General features: G+C 39.5%; 3 protein-coding genes across 3 annotated transcripts in view; 1 reads left to right on the top strand and 2 right to left on the bottom strand.

The window, feature by feature from the left end:
• LOC122986896 (NLR family CARD domain-containing protein 3-like) overlaps nt 1-21,272 on the top strand; it is a 1,497,050-nt gene that overhangs the window by 1,133,667 nt on the left and 342,111 nt on the right. The gene's annotated exons all lie outside the window — the stretch shown is intronic.
• Nucleotides 2,103-13,177, bottom strand: gpn1 (GPN-loop GTPase 1). Its single transcript, XM_044359060.1, has 13 exons — nt 12,968-13,177; nt 11,180-11,273; nt 10,918-11,024; nt 9,050-9,087; nt 8,441-8,519; nt 8,197-8,291; nt 7,189-7,234; nt 6,376-6,522; nt 4,801-4,883; nt 3,969-4,008; nt 3,500-3,590; nt 3,056-3,160; nt 2,103-2,856 (listed from the first exon to the last, which is right to left on the bottom strand). Exons 1-13 carry the CDS (start codon nt 13,133-13,135, stop codon nt 2,750-2,752), a joined length of 1,200 nt encoding a protein of 399 aa, XP_044214995.1. The 5' UTR covers nt 13,136-13,177; the 3' UTR covers nt 2,103-2,749.
• LOC122986633 (interferon-induced very large GTPase 1-like) overlaps nt 15,991-21,272 on the bottom strand; it is a 79,350-nt gene continuing 74,068 nt past the window's right edge. The window contains 2 exon segments of the mRNA XM_044357937.1: nt 15,991-17,114; nt 17,116-20,704. Of these exon segments, the coding sequence (XP_044213872.1) occupies nt 16,043-17,114; nt 17,116-20,704 (4,661 nt within the window). The 3' untranslated portion in view covers nt 15,991-16,042.

The following is a 21,272-nucleotide window of genomic DNA, read 5'->3' as shown; positions in this document are numbered from 1 at the left end:
ATTCAGATTCTGGAGATTAAACTTAGTTTTGCTGCAACCAACAGTTCATAATAAAGTCTGTAACTTTTTCAAAATTTGCAAAATCAATCAACTCTTAAAGGATAAATTCAGATGATACCAAACTTGATTCACCAGGTATTCAAATTCTGGAGATAAAATGTTATAAAAAGCTTTTTAAGACAAGTTAGAACTTTCCAGATGTTCAGACGTCACCTGCCAGCTGATCAATGATGCATCAGGTTTATCAGAACGTGTATACACACACACACACACACACACACACACACACACACAGTGTTCTTCAGTCTGCAGATGTGAATGATAAACTTCTATTATTTGCCTCCCAGATTAAAAGTTTCACATCTTTACGATCTACAATCACACGACAACAGGACAAACTTTCTACTGTGAAGACTGTGCAGTGCAGTCGAAAGCTCCAGAACAGCTACTAAATAGACCTCGTAGTGAGATTGTTTTGTGAGCTGCGGCCTCCAAACATTAAAATCTGACAACGTTTCAGCCACAAATGAATAAAAAGTATAAAAATATATGAGCTGAACTTCTTAAATATGTCTTTTTTTGTTGACACATGTTGAGTTTTTGTCCTGCTGTCTTCTCTTCAGCGTTTTCAGACTCAGGCTTTTGTTGAAAGTGACTCAGCTGCCGGATTTCAGCGGCGGCGGCGGCGGCGTGTAGGCGACGGAACAGAGAGAGTGTGTCGGCGCCGCAGATGGTCGGCAGGCGGACAAGCTGGATCCATTCACAGCAGAGCTGAGAGAGAGATGAATGAAGACAAACAGAAGAGAGAGAGAGAGAGAGAGAGAGAGACGCTCGGATACAAAGGAGAGCTTCTGTCTATCTGTCAGGGAACCGATCGGCACGGCAGAACAAAGGGAACACCTGATGATCAGAAACACTCGACATGTGATAGAAAGTGTGTGTGTGTGTGTGTGTGTGTGTGTGTGTGTGTGTGTGGGAGAGATTTGTTCTTTCTGAAGCAGCTGGTTTGTTCATTCTGGTTTTAATGGTTTAACATTTTTCCTCTTCTACCTACACTTGTGGTTTCATCCTGAATTTTAATGTCCTTCCCTCACAAAACACTGAGAAGCATTAAAACCAGAACATCAAGGTTCCAGAGAAGCAGAAACCCTGAAGCTGACCAGCTCTACAGCGCTGCAGCCTCTCAGCAGGTTTATAATGTTGCTGCTGATTTCCCTGCAGGTGCTGGTGGTTTAATGTTTATTTTACCTGTTTATGTTTTATGTTTTATGAGCTTTATGAGTTGTGAGCTCACTAAGACAAATTCCAACCAATCATGTCGATCGTATTGAATCTAAACGGATGTTGACGTGAGATTATTTTTTGCCAAATGATGTTTCCAAGATCCAACATTAATTTTCAGTCTCCAAAGCAGATGTTTCTACTCGTTAAAGGGGAGTTTTTTCCTCACTGCTGTCGCTGAGTGCTGCTCATGGAGGGAACTGTTGGGTCTCTGTAAATTAAAGAGTTTCGACCTGCTCTATGTGGAAAGAGCACTGAGATGACTTTTGTTGTGATTTGGCGCTATAGAAATAAAAACTGACTGATTGACCTTCAGCCAACAGTCAGGATCCCGTATGAACCCTGAAACAGGACTTTATTTGTAATAAACGATGTTTATATTGTGTTATTGCTATTTTTACCTCCTAACGCGCTACGATAGAAAGTATTTTCTGTCAGTTAGAGAATTATTAAGGGTCTAATTTATTAAGTACAACTACATATAATGCCATATATAACGGATCGGCACTTAGCAACACTTTTTCTTGCAGTTTGTACTAAATTGCATCATCCTGTCTGCAAAATGTCCTAAAAACTAACTGTTAAATACCTGAAAACTACTCACAACATAGTCAGGAAGTCAGTAAAGGATCTGTAGAAGTGTTCAGGATCAGACCTGCAGGAGTTACACAAACAGCAGATCATCAACACTACCACACAGAGCTCTGAAGCTGCTCTGAAGGCTCGAGGTGGAGCAACTAATCATCATCATCATCATCATCATCATCATCATCATCATCCTCATCATCCTCATCATCATCATCCTCAGAGTCAAAACCAACTTGAAAACTAAGAGCTCACTTTTATTTTCAAAGCTTTTACAAACAAAACTCAGCAGAAAAACAACAAAAACACAAAAAAAGCAGATTTTAAGTTTCTTCTGATATAAAAATATATAACTTTTTTATTTCTTAAGGGGAGGAGCAACACTAAGGAGCATCCAATCAGCTTCAACGGTGCGAGTGATGTCATCTGATCAGACAGGAAGTATAGATATTTACCTTCTTATCATTTCTGAACATCTGAGGAAAAAAAACATCACTGATGAAAGCAGCAGGAAGTCGTTTTCCTCCTTCATCAGAGTCCAGACAGAAACTATCTGCTGCCACACGTGATAGTCTGTCCCGTCGGCTCTGACTCCAGGTGATAGTCTGTCCCGTCCGTTCCGACTCCAGGTGATAGTCTGTCCCGTCCGTTCTGACTCTAGGTGATAGTCTGTCCCGTCCGTTCTGACTCCAGGTGATAGTCTGTCCCGTCCGCTCTGACTCCAGGTGATAGTCTGTCCCGTCCGCTCTGACTCCAGGTGATAGTCTGTACCCCACAGAAGGAAAGCTCTGGGAGTTTTTTTTTTTACTTCCTTCGTCTACATTCTGTCACAGTCTTTTCTCTGCGGTCAGAGGTCAGAGACGTAGAGGTCAGGGGTCAAAGGTCAGGGTCCCTCAGGCATCATACACCTCTTGTTCCGAACCTGAACCACTTCCTTCCTCTCCTTCAGGAAGTTTCCAAAAGCGTCCTTCTCTTTGCTTTCCTCCGTCGCTGGAAAAAATAAAACAAACGTTTCCGTCAGATTTGATATTTTTACAGTCGATACGTCTGATTTCTATTCTTCACTTTTATTTCCGTGCAGAAGATCACAAACATTTTTTTCCTTACAATGTATTTGTGTTTTTCATTATTATTATTATTATTATTATTATTATTTTTTTAATTGTTAAAAAGCGTTTTATTTTCTCACTGCTGTGGTCGATGTCGTCTGTGTCGCTCTCCTCGTCCTCCTCCACGTCGTCAGGGTTACCGCGTGTCATGATGAGGTCACTGGGCCCGGCTATGTTAGCTTCCTCTGCGGACAGGAAGTGAGCAAAATACAACCGTTAAACTAAAGTACAGCAACGTTTTCCCAGAGTGGAGCTTAACTTTAATTTAATCTCTAATCTTTAATGACGTCTCTGTCATCTATGAAGAATAAAGATAATAATAATAATAATAATAACAATAATAATAATAATCAATAATTATTTACTTGAGCTTAAACACAGTAGCTCCTTCAAGGAAATTTTACAGGAAATTATGAGGCAATTACAGACCCATAAACTATTAATCAATCTATCAATCTTTATTTATAAAATGCAGTGATACTATTTATTTTGTATTTTATTTTGAAAGTATCCTCCAGCCCGACCTGTGGACGGTGTCGTCGTCATGTCGACGGCTCCGAGGTCCTTCCTGAGTCGCTCCAGCTGCTGCTGCTGCTTCTTGCTCTGAGCGTCGGCCTGACAGACAGGAAGTCAGTTATTACGAGGAAGTTCATGGATGTGTGTAGAGAGCTGGAAAACGGCGCCGCCGCCACTCAGCCTTTCTGACAATTTTTCCCCAGTGGACACTTTGGGTATTACAGCAAAAAAAAATCCCCTTTGGCCCAAAAAGCCTTTTCCTCACAGACCTTTAATATAATAGAGACATCTGTAAAACACCTCAAACTGCAAAAAAGCCAATTATGACTCATTTCTATTGAGAACTTTTAATCCATGAAGTAAAACGTTAAGTTAGTGACATCATCACGTCATCCTACATTGGCTGAGTGAACAGACGCCATCTTTGTGTCCTATAATACATCGACGGTTCAGACAGAAACACACATAAACACTCACCAGCTGTTTACGGAGTCGTTCATATTCTGGTCGATAGTCTCTGAGGAAGAAGAGGAAGAGTTCAGTTCATCACACAAACGGACCTAGAAGTCCTGTTAATGACAGCTGAGGGGGGTAGCAGGCTGGTGTAGCAGGCTGGTGGAGCTGCAGCACAGATGCTCTTATTTCTAGTTTTTGATCTGTTTGTTTGTCTTATTTTGGTTAAAACAGACATTTGTGATCAAATTCATTTACTTTCTGTGTGATCTATCAAACTTGTAACTCCAGCCTTATATATTGTGTTTAAACACCAATAAGAAAAAAGTCAATGAAAAGATGCAGATGTGGCGTGAACTGAGGCAGCAGATGTTGATACAGGTCGTCGTTTGGTGTGAATCAACACAAACTGCACAAACAAATCCAAGCGGAACATAACTTGAAGGTGAAGTCTACTGATTTTCCACCTCAGCGTGTTTCCAGGTGTTTCTCTGTGTGAAAAGTAATGTAAAGCCCTTTGATGATGTCACTGATGATGTCACTTGAGTCAGCGTCGGTCGGGGACTACAAGTTAGAAAAGTAAAAAGAATCTGAAGGTGTGACGTTTGACAGAGGTGAGGTAAGCAGATCATTCTTCTCTGCTGGAGGCTAACAGCTCCGCGCTACATTAGCCGCTACCAGCATAACACAACACAACCTCCAGTTGCATTATGGGTAATGTAGGCACCGGGTTTTGACAAGAAGGAATGAATGTGTGGAATAAAAAAAAAAGACGATATCTCTGGTTCTGCTGCTTAGATTGTGACCAGCAGCAGCAGCAGCGGCGGCACTGACTCCGCCCCCTCAGCCCGCTCACCTCTCGTACTCGTCAGCGGCGTCCTCCACCTGGACGAACAGCTCGTCCAATCCGCTGCCTGTCACCGCGGACACGCCCACCACCTGCAGACACAGAGACGACACCGTGAGGAGGAGGAGGAGGAGGAATATCTGACCAGTGCTGGTTACCATGGTGATACTCAAAGCGAGTAGAGAGTGGAAGAATCTTAAAATGCCGTCGACTCTCCAGCTGACAGCTCGTGTTAATGAGCTACGATTCAATTAGAGACGCAACGATCAGCTGATTAACTGATTAGTCGAGTGTCAGAAAATGAATCAGCAACTACTCTTATAATCAATTAGTTGTTTTTCAAGCAAAAATTTATGTGATTTGATGAAGAATCAGCAGCTCTTCCTCATCTTACATTTTAGTAAATTAAATATAAACGGCCGCTCAGAGAAACGAGACATCTGATGACCTCACTGGGTTTTATTCAGCTGCAGCCTCTTCTTTTTATAATTGAATATTTGAACATCTTCGACTATTAGAGCAGCAGATTCATTTATAATGAAGTTGCAGTCCTTGGTTAAATTTCATTGACAAAAGAAACAGATAAATATGTAAATGAGAACTAAACAGTGAATCAGCTGCAGTGCTGACAGCGAGCAGCAGGAGGCTGAACGGAGGAGGAGGAGGAGGAGTCACTCACTCAGCTGTCAGGAGACGTTCTGAGGTTTGACAACTGACAAAAAAATGAAGAACAAGAAGAGATTTAACTGTTTTCATATAGTTCAGATGTTTCACTGCAGAGATCTTAATGAAAACGACGCGGAGACCCAGTTGTGAACGCAGCATTTTAAATATGAGACAGTTTGGTGCAGATGTTGTCTGTCCCCCTCCCCTCCCCCCCCGCACCTTTCACACCCACTTCACGCAGTGATTGGTCGGCTGTGCGGAGGTGAGACGGGAGTCAGTTTAAAGTCAGTTGCACTCCTACTACAGTAATTACAGCAGCCTAGTCAAAGCTGATAAAGTCCCTTAAGGCTACCGTAATTACTGCAGTAGCAGGGCAACTAAACTGCCCAATTTTGTTAACTTGCTCAGCTTTCGTTGATTTGGTCATTTTCCTCGATCTTTGTGCTTTTTTTTTTCTTTATTCATCTGTTTTAATTGTGTTTATTGTTGATATACGACCAGGAGTCTGCACGGGGTGTTTTATTTTGAAAATTGACGGATGCTCAATGCTGTTTCTGTGTCTGACTTCCTGCCCAGCTCGATTTGATCTGCGCTGCTTGACACGGCCTCCGTAAAAAATAGACGAGGCGCCTGTCTTTAGTGCAGCGGAGCGGAGAGCCGCTGTGCGCCCGGTGGAATCAGATACATTGACCAGAGTGGCTGCGATCAGCTCCGGCGGCTGCGTCGGAACCACAACGCGACGCACACACGCACCCGGTGGAATTTAGGGGTCAGGGTTTCAACTCCTCTCTCTCTCTAGCTCTCCTTCTTCACACTTGACAACTATTTATGTCACTTTTCATGTGAACAGCCGAGTGCGTCACCATGACAACATGTGTTAAGGACCCGTTCTGATGGACCACGAATCAGACACCTTACCCTCAGGTTGGTGTAGAACTCGTCCAGGACCAGACTCATGGAGCGCGTCAGGTTGCTCACGTACGAGGTTTCCTGGTTCAGAGCGTCCTGGAAAACCTCAAAGTCCTGCATCCACTCCACGGCGAAGCTGTGGTCGATGATGTCCGTCTGCACACACACGACAACACAAGAGTTTTTAAACTTCAATTTAAAACCTTTTTAATTCCACATAGAATTTAACAGCTGAAACTCCACAGAAAAGGATGAAACAGCTTCATGCAGCATCAGTCCAGAGCTGCAACTCACTATCGAAAACGTTCCTGCACACCATGAAGTCTCAGCTACACGCTGTCTGTACACTGTCCATCACACGTTTCAGTCCTCAGACTCGAATCAGCCAAAAAAATTGAATTGTGTGCATCTTGATTCTTAGATTATTGATGAATCTGCCAATAATTGTCTCGATGAATTTTCTATAAAATGTTAGAAAATAGTGAAATATGCCAGATATGATTTCCAGAAGTCATAGATGATGTCTTCAGAAGTCTTATTTTGTCCGACCAACAGTCCAAACCAAAAGAAAGTTACAATAATGACGGAAAAAAACATTCATTTGTCACATTTGAGAAGCTGAAACCAGATCATTTTTGTTTAGAAACGACTCAATTATCAGATTGATAAAATTGTTGTAGAATTCAATGCTATTTAAGACTTTTCAAGACTTTTTCAGACACACTGAACAACTTCAAATGTCAACAAGTTATAAAAATATAAACATCAGGAAAACATGTCAACAACAACAACAACAGCAGAGCAGACAGGAAGTGACCTCACCTTGTTCATGACCACGATGAAGGGCAGCTTGGTCTTGTAGAGAATACTGAAGAAGAGAAACATCAGATGAGACTTTAGAGAGAAAAACACACCTGCAGCAGCTCTGAGAGACGTTTATGTGCTCTGTTTTATGTGCTCTGTTGGCTCCACCTGCTGGTCGCTGCTGCCACCGACATCTGAAGAGGTTCATATCTGGATTTCATGAGTTCATGTTTAAGGTGTTTTTGTCTGTGTAGTTTCCCTATTTGAAGATGTGAGATGTACAATTGTAGTTTCAGCTTTAAATGAAGAAGAGTAATATTTTAATATTTCTTATTTTCCTTGAATGAATGAAACAATTTTAATTTGATCATGTGATCTTGTGCAATCAATACAAATGCGCGTGCGTATTAATTTCCGTACCAACAATAAACGGACTGTTCTGTCCTAACAGCTACTTACTTTTATTAAATATAGTCATTAATTCTAAAAAACTGTTTGTTCCTCACACAGAGTCCTTTCACTGGACCCGACGACAACAAGTTAAAAACAACATGGAATTAAAAATATACGTTGTGTTGCATCTGAACGCAGCTTTACGTCTGGGAGTGGAGAGGACGTGAGGTCAGAGGTCACGTGAGGTTAGAGGTTACATGAGGTCAGAGGTTACATGAGGTCAGAGGTTACGTGAAGTCAGAGGTGACACTGAGGTCAGAGGTGACGTGAGGTCAGAGGTGACGTGAGGTCAGAGGTCACTTGAAGTCAGAGGTCACTTGAGGTCAGAGATTACGTGAGGTCAGAGGTGACGCTCAGTCAGAGGCTACGCTCAGTCAGAGGTCACTTGAGGTCAGAGGTCACGCTCAGTCAGAGGTCATTTGAGGTCAGAGGTGACGTGAGGTCAGAGGTTACGCGAGGTCAGAGGTCACGCGAGGTCAGAGGTTACGTGAGGCCAGAGGTTACGCGAGGTCAGAGGTCACGCGAGGTCAGAGGTTACGTGAGGTCAGAGGTTACGTGAGGTCAGTCTGGTACCTGCAGGCGTACAGCATGTTGGACATGAATGTGACGGGGCTGACGCTGCGAGACGTGTCCATCACATACACGACCACACAGGGGAAGGACGACGCCTGAAACACACACACAGGATATAAACCAGCTGTAAAATTATTATTATTATTATTATTATTATTATTATTATGATTATTACTATCATCATCATCATCATCATCATCACAATAAAGGACTAAAACCAACTGATCCCTGCGTGTAAACCCACCAGAGCCTCTGTGATGATGGTTCCTGACGCCGACCAGGTGAAGACTTCGATCTGACCGGGGGTGTCAATCAGCACGTACCTGCAGAGGTCAAAGGTCGTCAGACACAACGATACACAGGAGAGCGGAGAGTGAAGACAGGGATGTTTATGGAGGAAGATGTTTCTACATTTAGTTCTGACTGCTGTTTTAATGTGACGTATAGAGATCTGTGTTCATGACTTCTGCAGTGAAACTGAGTGTAATTTGAATTAAATCTCCACTTTCAGAAGACGACGCCTGCTGACATTTTTATTAAATGGGTTTGTTACTTTTTTCGTTCTTCAGCGTCACAGTGAAACACAGAAAACACAAAATAATGATCCATTTTCTGATTTTAGTTTAAGTTTTTTTTTGTACCATTTTGAAAACAAAACCTCACAAATTCCACGTGAAGGCATCATGTGACCTGGACGGCAGCGATCAATCACAACCAAGAGCTCTTATGTGTACATGTAGAAGGACAACAGCTGCTCAGTGTTCAGTCTGTCAGTCTCAGCTGTTACGGAGTCAACAGAGGGACAAACAGAACCGCTCTGACAGCACACAGGTGTTTTATATCAGATACTGACCGGTGATTCTGCTGCTTCTTCTCTATGAACTGCATCACCTGAAGAACACAAACAAAAACTCACAGACGTTACAGCGTTGCAGTAAACTGAACATGTTTTTCTTTCATTGTAATTTTGATAAAAATAAAAAGGTTACAGAGAACAAATAACTTCAACTCTACAGTCGTACTTTAAAACTTTGCTTTCAACTGTTCAGACCTTTATTATTATTATAATAATCTTCATATATGGATCCTTTAGATGTTTAATGAAATGTGAAGATACAAACCAAACAGAACATTTTACTCGTCAGTGATCTCTGGACATACACAGAGACGATATATCTGGAATAAGATCATATCAGCTGATTTATCTCAACTTTAAACAGTTGAGATCTTTCAATTTAAACTCTGGATTGTCTAAATCGAACAACAAACAACTTTTTATTTAAAACGGTTCAAAAAAGGTCCAGTTTAGTTCGTTCAGAGTTTCAGTTAAAATATCTGAAGTTTCCACAGGTGAGATCTTTAACTTAAACAGTTCAGATCATCAGTTTTAAATAGTCGAGAGCTTGAAACAGTTTTGGTTTAAATAGTTCAGCTGCTGCATCCTTACAGTTAAAACACAGAGAGAGACGTTTTACTCTCTAGTGCATCATTTGAATGATACACAAGAGAAAGACACTGACTAATGACAGAAAGTGAGAAACCTGCAACATTTGTCTGTTAAACCCTGTTTGGACCAAAAGTTCAGGAAACTAAACTTGGAACTAAAAGTCTGTGTTTCCACCACGTCTGAGGAACCAGGTGGATCCTGCAGACTCATGAGGAATTAAAAAATAAAAATGAAATGCAGTATTCACACATGAGGAAACAACAACGACGACACAGATTGGTCCAGTTGTTCTTTGTATTTCCTGCAGCAGGAGTTGATGTGATGAATGTGAGTGAGCGTGTGTCTCCTCAGTAAATCACCTGCTGAGTGTTTCATGCTTTTATTTCTGCTTTTTCATTTGTCAATGTCCTTTCTTTCCCTGTTTTTCCAGTTTGCCATTAATTCACAGGTAGGTTAAGTTAGGAGTGATCTTATGCAGATTCAAGAACAGATTTTCCAGTCGGTTGGCTGCCGTTTAGTTTGTCGTTTTATTGACGTCTTTGTACATGTCATGAACATACCAGGTTTCTGTCCTGCCAGCCGTAGTGTGCGTCTGTTCCCGATCTGGTAAGAACCTGCCTGTGCCTCCCGTTTCCTGCCACCTATGCCCCTAGATATACAACCCTGTGCATCTAATGACCGCCACCCAGTGTCCAAAATAATACTGCAAGTTATAACTAAACAAACGACATGCCAACAATCAACATAAATGGCTCCTACAACATGAAACAATCAGAAAATAAACCTTTTATTTCTCTCACTCACTGATTTGTTCTCGCTACCGCTGCTCCCTCTATTCATTCACTCTCTAGCTCGCTCGCTCACACTTCTCTCCCTCTTTTTTAAAACGAGTCAGGAAGTCGAGAGCAAAGCCTGACTTTACTTTTAACATTAATGAACAAAGAGAAACGTCCTCTGCTCGTCCTAAATCATTACTACAACACTTCCTTGTTTTATGAATGACGCGGTACATGAGTTGAAGCTGCCACACTGCGTTTGTTCGACCAATCAGCAGCAGTCGTCCCTGCAAACCCCCAAAAGTTCCTCTACTTCAGCAAAATAAACAAGGTTCCTCTGGTGGAAACACAGGTAGACCAACTGAGTTTCTCTAAAGGTTCTTTGTCTCCGGGGAAAGTTCCAACAATCCTTTACTGATCACTTCTGTTGTACTTTCAAACATGAATAATAACTGTTCACTACGTTTCCATCTCAGTGAAAGGACTCTGTTGACTGACCTGGTCGAAGCGAGTGGCGAACAGGTTGAGCGACGTGACGATGCCTCCGTTCGGTCCGAGGCCGTACTGCTTCATCACCTCCTTGTAGTTCACCGTGTCGCGGATGTCTGGAGGGCAGCAGGAGGGACAAAACACTCAACACCGCCTGTCTGGAGCCACTCTAACTCATTCTGAACGACCTCACTCACTTTACTTATTTGGTTTGATATTACGATTGAGTTATTGGTGTGTATGTGTTTCCAGGAAATAGACCAGTCCTCACCGATGTTTGCAGGGAAGGGCACTTCGTGGACGGCAGGATCCAGGTTGATGACATACGGAGGAGATTTGCGGGAGTGAAGGTGAGCCGTCAGCCTCTGGAGGAAACGAAAGCACTGAGATCAAAACAGAGCTGCTGAATAAAAGTTGAGAGAAGGAACGCGTCTCTCACGATTACACAGTTTGATGATCGGTTGGGTCTTTTTTTATAGCAAAAATACAAAATATTTGATGGTTTCAGGATTTCAAATTTGAGAAAATTGCTGCTTTTTCTTGTCGTACGTTTGTGAATTAAATATATTTAAATTCTGGATTCTGATGACAACATTTTGTGCTTCTTGATGTTTCATAAACCAAAACAAATTGGAAGAATAATCATCAATGTAAATAATTGTAAGTTATTTAGTTTTTTTTCCATTTATTTATCTATTTTTAAGATTTTTTATTTACTGTCCTTCTATTTCTTGATTGCATTAAATTTACTAATTTGTAATTGCAATGTGTATTTTCTGTTTTTCTGTCTGTGAATCACTTTGTAAACTTGTTTTTTAAAAGTGCTACTATTATTATTATTATTATGATTATTATTATGATTATTATATTAATACAGAATCCAGTTCTAAAACTGCTTATTGGTGCATAACCACCAATAACTGGACTGGTGTGGCGCAGTAGATGATGATGATGATGATGAATTGTGAGGTACACATGTGTCGTGCGGTATTATGAGATGAAGGTCAGATGTGGGTTTAAGAACAACGCTGTCAATAAATCCCATAAATAGACCAAACGTGTTAGTTGGTCTCTCAGCCCACTGGTTCCTACTGAAGACATTATTCTTTTAAAAACAGCTCACAAATATAAAGTTTTGTGTTTAAAAAAAAGTTCAGTGATTTCCAAAAACAGCTGGCTGCTGTCATTTTTAGTAAACAAACAGATTTGTTCGGGACTATTTTCAGCAGCGGATTAATCCACATTTGATGCTCTACTGAGTATTTCCAGAGTTGTTTAAAAGTCTGTATCCCCGTCGATATGCGTTTCATGTTACCTTAACGTGAACCCAACTAGTTATCTCTGCTACACCCAAACATAACGTAACCAAAGTCCCACCCCCCAACCTGGGTGGTGGCCCATATTCAACCAATTAACCTGTTAGTCATTGTGTACACTCAGGATATACAGTTTGTGTCTAGATATTGTATAAACTGTGTGGTCACATGACCAGCAGCCACCCGGTTGTAACTTGTGACACATCAGTGTGAGACACTGCAAAAAGATTCATTTTGAAAGATTAATTTCAGAATAATAAGTTAAGAGAGGCGAATACTTGTTGATGGCGACATTTAATTTACATAATGTAAAACAAAAAAGGACCAGATGAATATACATTATATTGAAAACTCATTTTAAGGGAATTTAAGGCTTTTTAGAGACACCTACGTGTTCTGTTCGTTAGTAGATCAGTTCATTGTTGGTTTGGATTTGTTGACATTAAGATAAAACTAGAAAATCAGTAGAATTATCCTTTTAGGGTCTCAAGGAGCTGGAGCTTCTATTAGCGTAATTACAGTAATTGAGAGGCGCTAATAGTGAGTATTAGACAGCAAGGGAACATATTACGGTAATGAAACTCGCAATTTTCTATCTTGTGCACAGAAGAGTATCCAGAAGTGAAGTTAACAGAGCAGGACGGTGTTAGTAGCAGCTGTAACATCTGAACAGGTGACTTCTACCTGTCTGCACAAGCTAACTCACGCAGCTAGCTCGTGTTAGCCGCACGCGCTAGCGTTACCTGAACAAAGGTGGTTTTCCCGGATCCCGCCATGCCCAACACTATCAGACATACGGGTCTGTCCCGGGCAGCAGCTCCCGGTGTCCCGGTGTCTCCCGCCGCGGCGGAACGCTCCTGATTATCCGTTAAAAGCTGCTCCGCACCGGAGCACTGCGCCGCCTCCGCCATGTTGTCTGGTGTTTTAGCAACCGACTGCCGCAAAGAGACGGGAACTGTCGTAAACTGTGGCGCTCATAAACGTAGATATAAACTGGTCTCAATCATGGATGTATTGCTACTACAGGACCAGACAACTGTCTCCGTCCATTCTCTGGAAAAAAGTCATAAAAATGATTAAAACAAACATCTATTATAAGCATCTATTATTCCATATTCCGTACATTTATTAGATAATCGTGGTAATATTTTAATGCTGATTTATTCGGTGATTATTCCGCGGAAGCCTTCATTAATAATAGATAATGAAGCTTTTTTAAAAAAGCATGCAATAATACATTATTAAGGACTATTCTCACGTCAGTTTGTTTCCCATCAGCCTTAAAGAGGAAACACATGTTCTAGGAATCCACCAGGAACTTTATAGATAATATAAGAACAGAGAGCTGGCTGAAGGCAGCTCAGGAAGGTCTGCGTGTCAGAACCAGAGGAACTAATTACATTCCAGAGACTTCCTACAACTTATTTCAACAGTTCTGTTTTAATCAGACGACAAATTCAACACACACATAATCCTCCAAATACCTGTAAACCACTCTGTGAATCATATTTTATAACATTGGGTCATAATTTTATACAGTTTGAATCTAAACATGTTCTGAGTCTGTAGTGTTGATTAATAATTGATAACTGCTGTTGATAGACACTGTTGTCCCATAATGCAATGCACAATGGAAATAAAGGAACTACTGAAGAGACACCATTGTTGTCAGTAGTGCAGCGGCTTTGATTACAGCTTTAAAAACATCAAACTAAAGTCATATATTTGTAGAAGAAAACTTTATACCCAATATTTGTGAACTTATCAATTTTGAAATCAGCAATATTGATCTAAAGTTTGGTGTCAAATGTTTGAAATTCTACATGTGATGGCTTTATGTATTAATTGTTTATTACTAAAGATATTTAGCCACATGATCTTTGTACATACAGTATCATTATCACCATCACTTATCATTATACACATAACTATACTGTATGTCAACCTGTAAAAATGAAGAAAAGAAAACACTGATAAAGCAAAACTTGTTTGTATCTTGTTTAATTCATTGTGTCAGAAGTTGAACATGATCAACAGAGCAGAAGATGCCACATTATTCCCACAGTTGGCTTGTTTAGACAATATTTAAACATGAGCTAAAAGGTCAGTTACAACAACATAAAGACTCTTATTCACTGACTTTTATCAAACACACATCAAAAGATCAAATGGTCTGTTTCACATGACCTTTGTTCTTCTTCATCATCATCATCAACAGCATCATCATCATCATCATCATCATCAACAGCATCATCATCATCATCATCATCATCAACAGCATCAACAGCATCATTATATTTAGCACATGTCATTATGTACATAGTTGTGTTACAAGATGAATAAAACAAAAACCTTTGTACTCATTAAAAAGTAAAATGCAAAAATACAAAAAACAATAATAATAATGTTTTTAAAAGATAAAACTGTTTTCTTGTCTTTAACTTGACTTGTTCAACATCATCATCTGTCAAAAATAATGAAAAAAAAGTTAAACATCAATATTTGTACATGAATCAGAAATTAATTTCTATCAACATGCAAATATTTCAACTGATGACATTTTTTTACTTTAATCTCCAAGAAAACATTAATAACTATTTTCATTTCAACATGTTACATTTTGTAAGTAACGTTAAAGAATAAAACCATGAAAAATGTAAAAAGTAGTGAAACATATTTCAAAACAGCATCTCATTACATGACCTTTGAACTACGTAGGCCTTCATCATCATTATCATCATCATCACATTGTATTTAAAATAATAAAATAAACAAGAAAAAAAAGGTAAATATTTAAAAGTCTGAGTAATTGTTTCTGTGCTTTCTGCCTCTTTGTTTCATGTTCAGCTTCAGAAAGGCACCAAAAGTCATTTGTATCAATATTAGTTATTGATTGACTGGTAGTAACCATCAGAAAACCAACTGCAAACACTGAATGAACCATGCTGACATCTTCATCGTCATCATCATCATCATTAGCTTGCACACTGGTTACTATTCACATAGTCATATATCAATATGAACAAAGAAGAAAAAAAAGAACAAAAACAAAAAAACTAATATTGTAAATCATGACCTTTTTGTCATATGGTCTTTGTAGAACATCATTATAATTGTGTATTTACATGTATGCAAATGAAACTTGAAAAAAGAAAAAAACTAAACATTTGTAATGATCACAAACCAAAAAATAAAAACATAAAACATTGTGTCTTTTTTACATGATCTTTGTTGTACATCATCATTTTCTTTATCATCATCATGAACACCAGGCATTAAGCATGAGAGAAGAAAACAAAACATCTGTAATCTTCAAAAAATAAAAACACAAAATAATAAGTAAAAGAAATATTATAGAAAAGGTTGAACAGTTTAATATAATTATTTCCAGCTTTTCAACGTCTCAGCAACTTGTTCAACTCATCATTTGTCGTTCATCACGTTCACCAGACCAAAAGATGCCACAGTATTCACTGTCAGCAGCTGCTTTAGTCTGTTTGAACAACAAAGTCAGTTACATGAAAAATAAAACATGAAAAACAAAACAAATATATCTGGAAAGTTTTTCATTACACTGAATTAGACTGAAGACCTATAGTTTTCTAGATAACATTAATGGTTCAGCCAAGTTGATCATTTTTTGAATAGTATTGATTGATCTTGAATTTATCTGATTGCATTTGACCAATTTGATCTGCTGAATGCTGTAAGATGTTTAGTCTTCGTGTCCTTTTGCTCGTCTCCAAAGTGTACATTTTTGTTTGAAAAAAACTTGCATGTGTAAAATTTGGTTTTGTTTAAAGACATTTGTACGTTGTTCACTTTATGGTGAAGGCTTCTTTTAACCCCTTCAGTGCTTGTTCCTTTGAGATTCTCCTCCAGGCCTCTGGAACATCAGCTGGCTTGGCCTTATATTCTTGAGCAAATCTGTCATTGTATCGTACCAGTACAAACTTCCAGTAGTCAGATGCCTCCACACTGGGATCTGGAGGAATGTGCCAGTCTGGATAATACTTGGTGTAGTCTTTGTAAGGATGATACTCCCATTGGGTATCTGTGTTTCTGAATTTACGCTCACTTTGTACATCAGTTGTACACAGTGTTACAACCAGCTTATCACTGCCATCATAACTGCGTCCACTAAGACCTTTTGGTCGATGAACAGCTGCATGATGCTGTTTGTGATCTTTGCCTCCAGCCTCACAGGGAACTTTACAAAATGGACATTGTTTTCCACAACCAAACACTCGCTTGAAAAGCTCCTCCTGTGGTTTGATTGGAAGTTTGTTCAGAGTCTCAGTGATGTTTTCAGACTTTGAGAATTCCTCCTGAAGCTGTTCTTTCAAGTCTTCTATTGACATTTTGAGGCTGTTGATAAATGGATGACATGTGCTTTGGATTTGAAACAAGGCGTTTTTTTCATCCTCCTCTGAAATTGAGATGTCTTTAATCAAATACTTCCGCATGTTGCTGATGAGCTCTGTGATGCTTTCATTGTTGTCTGGCAGTTGAACACCATCTGGTCCTTTTGTGGCCTGCTCTAAGGCTGCTGTGATCTTGTGAACTATCACCTTCAGATTCTCTTGTTTCAGTTTGCACAAAGTTTTGTTCTCTGACATTTGTTGCTGGATTTGCTGAAATATCCAATCCTTCACATATATTTCATAGTTACGAATGTACTTGACAAAACTGTCAAAGTCGTCCTTTTGCAGCAACTCTTCCTGAATGTTGTACTGGAAAGAGGAGCGGGAACTGAACTCTGCTGAATGACAACTTGTCAAAATTTCATCCACGATGTTTATTCCCAGAGATCTGTTGATGTACTCTTCCACAGCAGGTTTGATACAAAACTGGACAAAATCAGTTGCTTTGCGCTGACAATTATCTCTGTTTGTATAAATCAAGAAAATCTGACAAATAAAAATTCTTGTACTTCTGCAGCTGAATTTGAGGATCGTTATCTGACAAGAATTTTTGGTGCATTTTGAGGAATTCCCTTGAGGCAATGCCACACATGTGAAGTTTCAGGTCAAATTCAAACTGTGTATTTGTTTTGTGACGTTTGTAACTTTTATCAAGGTATTCATCCATTTTTTCAAGAAGCTCCCTTGTAAAAGAGTCATTGTAATCTGTGTTTCTCTTTGCTTTATCAAACACAAACCGTGTGCAAGACTCAATGACACTGTCAGCAAAGTTCTGCAGTTCTCCTGGTCCCCAAAACAGATTTCCAGCCTTCTTCATCCAGGAGTCTGTATGTTCAGGTTTGGTTTTAAATCGATCCTTCCCAATCTCCTTTAGATCTTTAATGTTTTGGAATTTCTCATCAACATTCCGGTTTGAGAAACTTCTTCTCAACTGATTCAGGACACTTGCTGCGATATCTCGCTCTTTCAGGCCAGACACATTTTTAGTGGCTTCAGTCCACATCTTTTCAAACTTCTGTGTCAGCTGTTCATAAGACAGTTTATCAGAATTTTTACAGACACTCAGGAGCTTCATGACCTCGTCTTCAATCCCGCCTCTGTATTTACTCTGAATGTCTTGAACCTTTTTTGAACTTATTTTCAGCTCAAGTGCACAATCCAGTTTATTGTTCACTGAATGTTTGATTTCCTCAGCAACACTACTGATGCTGTTGAAAAAGTCAGTTTTATATTTTTCTATCAGATTTACATTCTGGTCTTTCTTTTTGTAGTAGTTTGTAAGTTTCTGCTTCATTTTTCTTTCTTCAGATGCTATTTTTTCTGACATCTGTGATTCAATCAATTTGCTCCAAGTTTGAATATCAGATTCATTGTCAGAATTTAAGATTTCCAACTCTGCTTCTATTTGCCAGGAGAGGATTTCTTTTCTGAACTGCCATTCCCATTGATTGAACTCTTTGCAAAGGTTGTCGTAGGCCTGAGCCACAAGAGTGTTTCTGAAACTAAAGATGAAGTTCTCATATTTCACTGCTTTCCAGAGACTTTTTATCCATTCTAGAAACTCTGGGATCTGTGAGACGTCATTGCTTCGGTCTGTTTTCACTGTCATCAAAAGATTTTTCTTTAAATCTGCTACAGCTTCACTGTAACCTGTGTTCACTGGTGCCATCGGAGGGGTTCCATGCCAGAGTCCTGGGATGTTCCAGTGGTTTTTGTCCATGTCATAGTCCAGCACATCTGTGAAAGCTTTAATAGAAGGCTTCTTTTCCATTTCAGCTGCAATTTGTGTCATTTCATCGAGCTGGTCCAAGAGATGTTTTCTTTCTGTTATGGTATTTTCATGAGCTGAAACTCCAGAAACATTTTGATGCACAAAATGACAAACTGGCTTTTTACCAATTTCCTTCATTCTCAAGAAGGCGTGAGCTGCAATTTGCAGGATGTCTTTCATTTCTGTTGAGTTCTCCATGGCGAGGTTGATAATGGTGACATCACTTAAACCAATCACAAAGGTTGCCAGCTGGTTGTCATGCTCATAACTTTCTTCTAGTTCTGCCAAATCAGGAGATTTTAGACCCTCTGTGTCAATGAGAACTATAAATTCATAATTCAACTCATGTTTCATGTCCTCTCCAACTTTGAGGAAAAGCATATAAGCTCCTCTTGTGCATCTGCCGCTGCTGACAGGAAACTGCACACCAAACATGGTGTTGAGGAGTGTTGACTTCCCTGTACTTTGAACACCCAGCACACTCAGTACTAACAGTCTGCTCTTCCCTCCAACCTTCTTGTGAAGCTCCGTCAGCACATCTGTCACCCATCTCTCTGGGATGTTGGAAGCATCTCCATCCAAGAGCTCTAAAGGATATCCATCCAACAGCATTTCAGCTGCCAAACCAGGGAGACGAGATATTTCATCAGCAGTGTTTCTTGAGCCAGAAATTGAGAACTCATAGATGAGTCCCATCTCTCTCATGTAATGCTCTACTCCTAAAGAGCTCTCCATCAAAGCCTGATCTAACATTGCAATGAGATATTTATCTTTCTTCTTGCATTGCTCTTTGAATTTGTTGCGCAGCTCAGACAGTTTCCTCCGTGAATGTGTGTTAAACTTGAGTTTCATCCACTTAAGAAAAAAATCTCTTTCTTCTTTGTCACTTGTGGATAAAGTTTTAATGAAACTCTTCATTCCTTTGGACAGTTTTTGTTTGCTTTGCTCCTCCCTAATTTTTTGTTTTTCTTCCTGTAGCTGACATTTATACTCTTCAAGTCCTGAGTCACCAGATTTCAATCTACACTCCTCCTTCTCTAACTGTGATAATCTTTTCCAGTTATCTCCCTGCAAAGGAAGCTGTTCTTTCTTGTAGTCTGGTATACTTCGCCCTTCAATGTCGATCATGATCTCCTCAACTGCTTTCTTTTGTTTGTAACTTGTGTTTTTGTCCACAGACAGACCAAGGTCAACAGCTTTGTCAAGCATCTTTTCAATGATAACTGTGTTTGCTCTATTTGATTTATTGATGGCTGCACAAAGTTTATTTGAAAACTGTGTAACATTTACCTTTGAGTCTTTGATTTTCACACTGCTTTTTGGTAGCTCTAACTCTTTCAGTGTTGTCATGACAGACATCATGTCCTCTCTAGAGTTGTCCTTTTGATTAACAATCAAGAAGAGTTTGGATTTCACATCTTGAAGAGAAGTCAGAATCTTGTGCTCATTTTCTTCAACTTTGTCCAGGAACACAAAGGTAGCAGTTGACACTTGATAAAGAAAATTGAATTGTGCGAGTGACTCACAAATGTCTCCTCTCAAATTGGCAAAGGCAACTGGTTCTGGAAATATGTCAAGATTTTCTCTGCCACAGGGAAGGTACCAGCAAACCTCGACCAAACCATTGGCTATTTCTCTTTTAAGTGTTCCTCCTTCCATATCTCTGTGTATGAAGATGTTGTGATTCTGTTGGCCACGACTGAGAACATGATTCAACATCTGTGACTTGGACAAACTACAGTTTTTCAGCCTCACAAAGGTAAAGAATGGTATATTTGCTTGGACAATGTTGTCTTCAACAAACCCTCTTGATTCAGACAAACCCTGTGGACGCCACTCTATGACGATGTCTCTCAGAGCCCACAGCATCAGGGAACACTGACTGTTATCACCATGAGGCAACAGCAGTGGGACAGAAAACTGGCACATTGTCATCTTGAGGGCCATTTCCTGTTGCAAGAAGCTGTCAGCACAAAGAAAGAGTGCGACTATGAGGTCGAGAGGGTTAACCTTGTTGTCTGCAGAGTCATCTGCAGTGATCTGGTCAAAGTCAAACAGATCACTGTTTTCGTCCTCGTCATCATCATTGTTTGATAATTGTGTGCAGTTTCTGCATTCTGTGTTGATTTGAAAGAGTTTCCTGAGAAAGCACCATGGTATTCCCTCCAGTGATTCAACAGTTCCATCATACATGTTGTTTTTGTTGATTTCCAGAAGAGACTGAAGAGTGAGCTTGTTGGGATAAAATTTCTTCAGTCCAAGTTTGGAGAGAAAGTTGAAAAAGACTATGAAAGAGAAAAAAAGTCACTTGTAAAAGCAAGAAAAAATTAATAACTATCAATGACATAGTATGTTATATAACATTAATTTTATTTGTATGCTGTATTTAAATGAGTTTTCTGTGTTGTAATGGCATCTATGGAAGACCTGATTTGATTCAGTTCAGAATTGTGACTAGTTTGGTTAGTTTTTGGTTAGTTTAGGCCCAAGATTGTGTTTTTTTGTGAAATTTGTTTTCTGATTTGTAACTGTGTTTTGTTCAATGTTGCTCCTCAGGGTTTATTCTAATTTGTACAGAAAATCAGTTGCATTGGCCTGTGTCAATTTAATGCAAAATGATTGTTCTTAATAAAGATACCTCTCTCTCTTTCTTTTTTCTTTCTTTCTGTCTGTATTCTTTTCCAGATGTTTTAAAAATACACGACATAGTGCTATTTCTGCAACACATTTTAATTATTGAATCTTTGATTGTAACATATCAGATGACTCACCAGTGTTTCTAGAGGAAAGGGTTTGTCTGGATCTCTGACAGTTTATAGAATCGACCTTTACTGCTGCTGCTACTAAATGATA

Source organism: Thunnus albacares, chromosome 1 (genome assembly GCF_914725855.1).
Source record: "Thunnus albacares chromosome 1, fThuAlb1.1, whole genome shotgun sequence".
Classification (NCBI taxonomy): Eukaryota; Metazoa; Chordata; class Actinopteri; order Scombriformes; family Scombridae; genus Thunnus; species Thunnus albacares.
The sequence above is the reverse complement of the archived record's forward strand: the minus strand, read 5'-3'. Positions and strand labels throughout refer to the sequence as shown.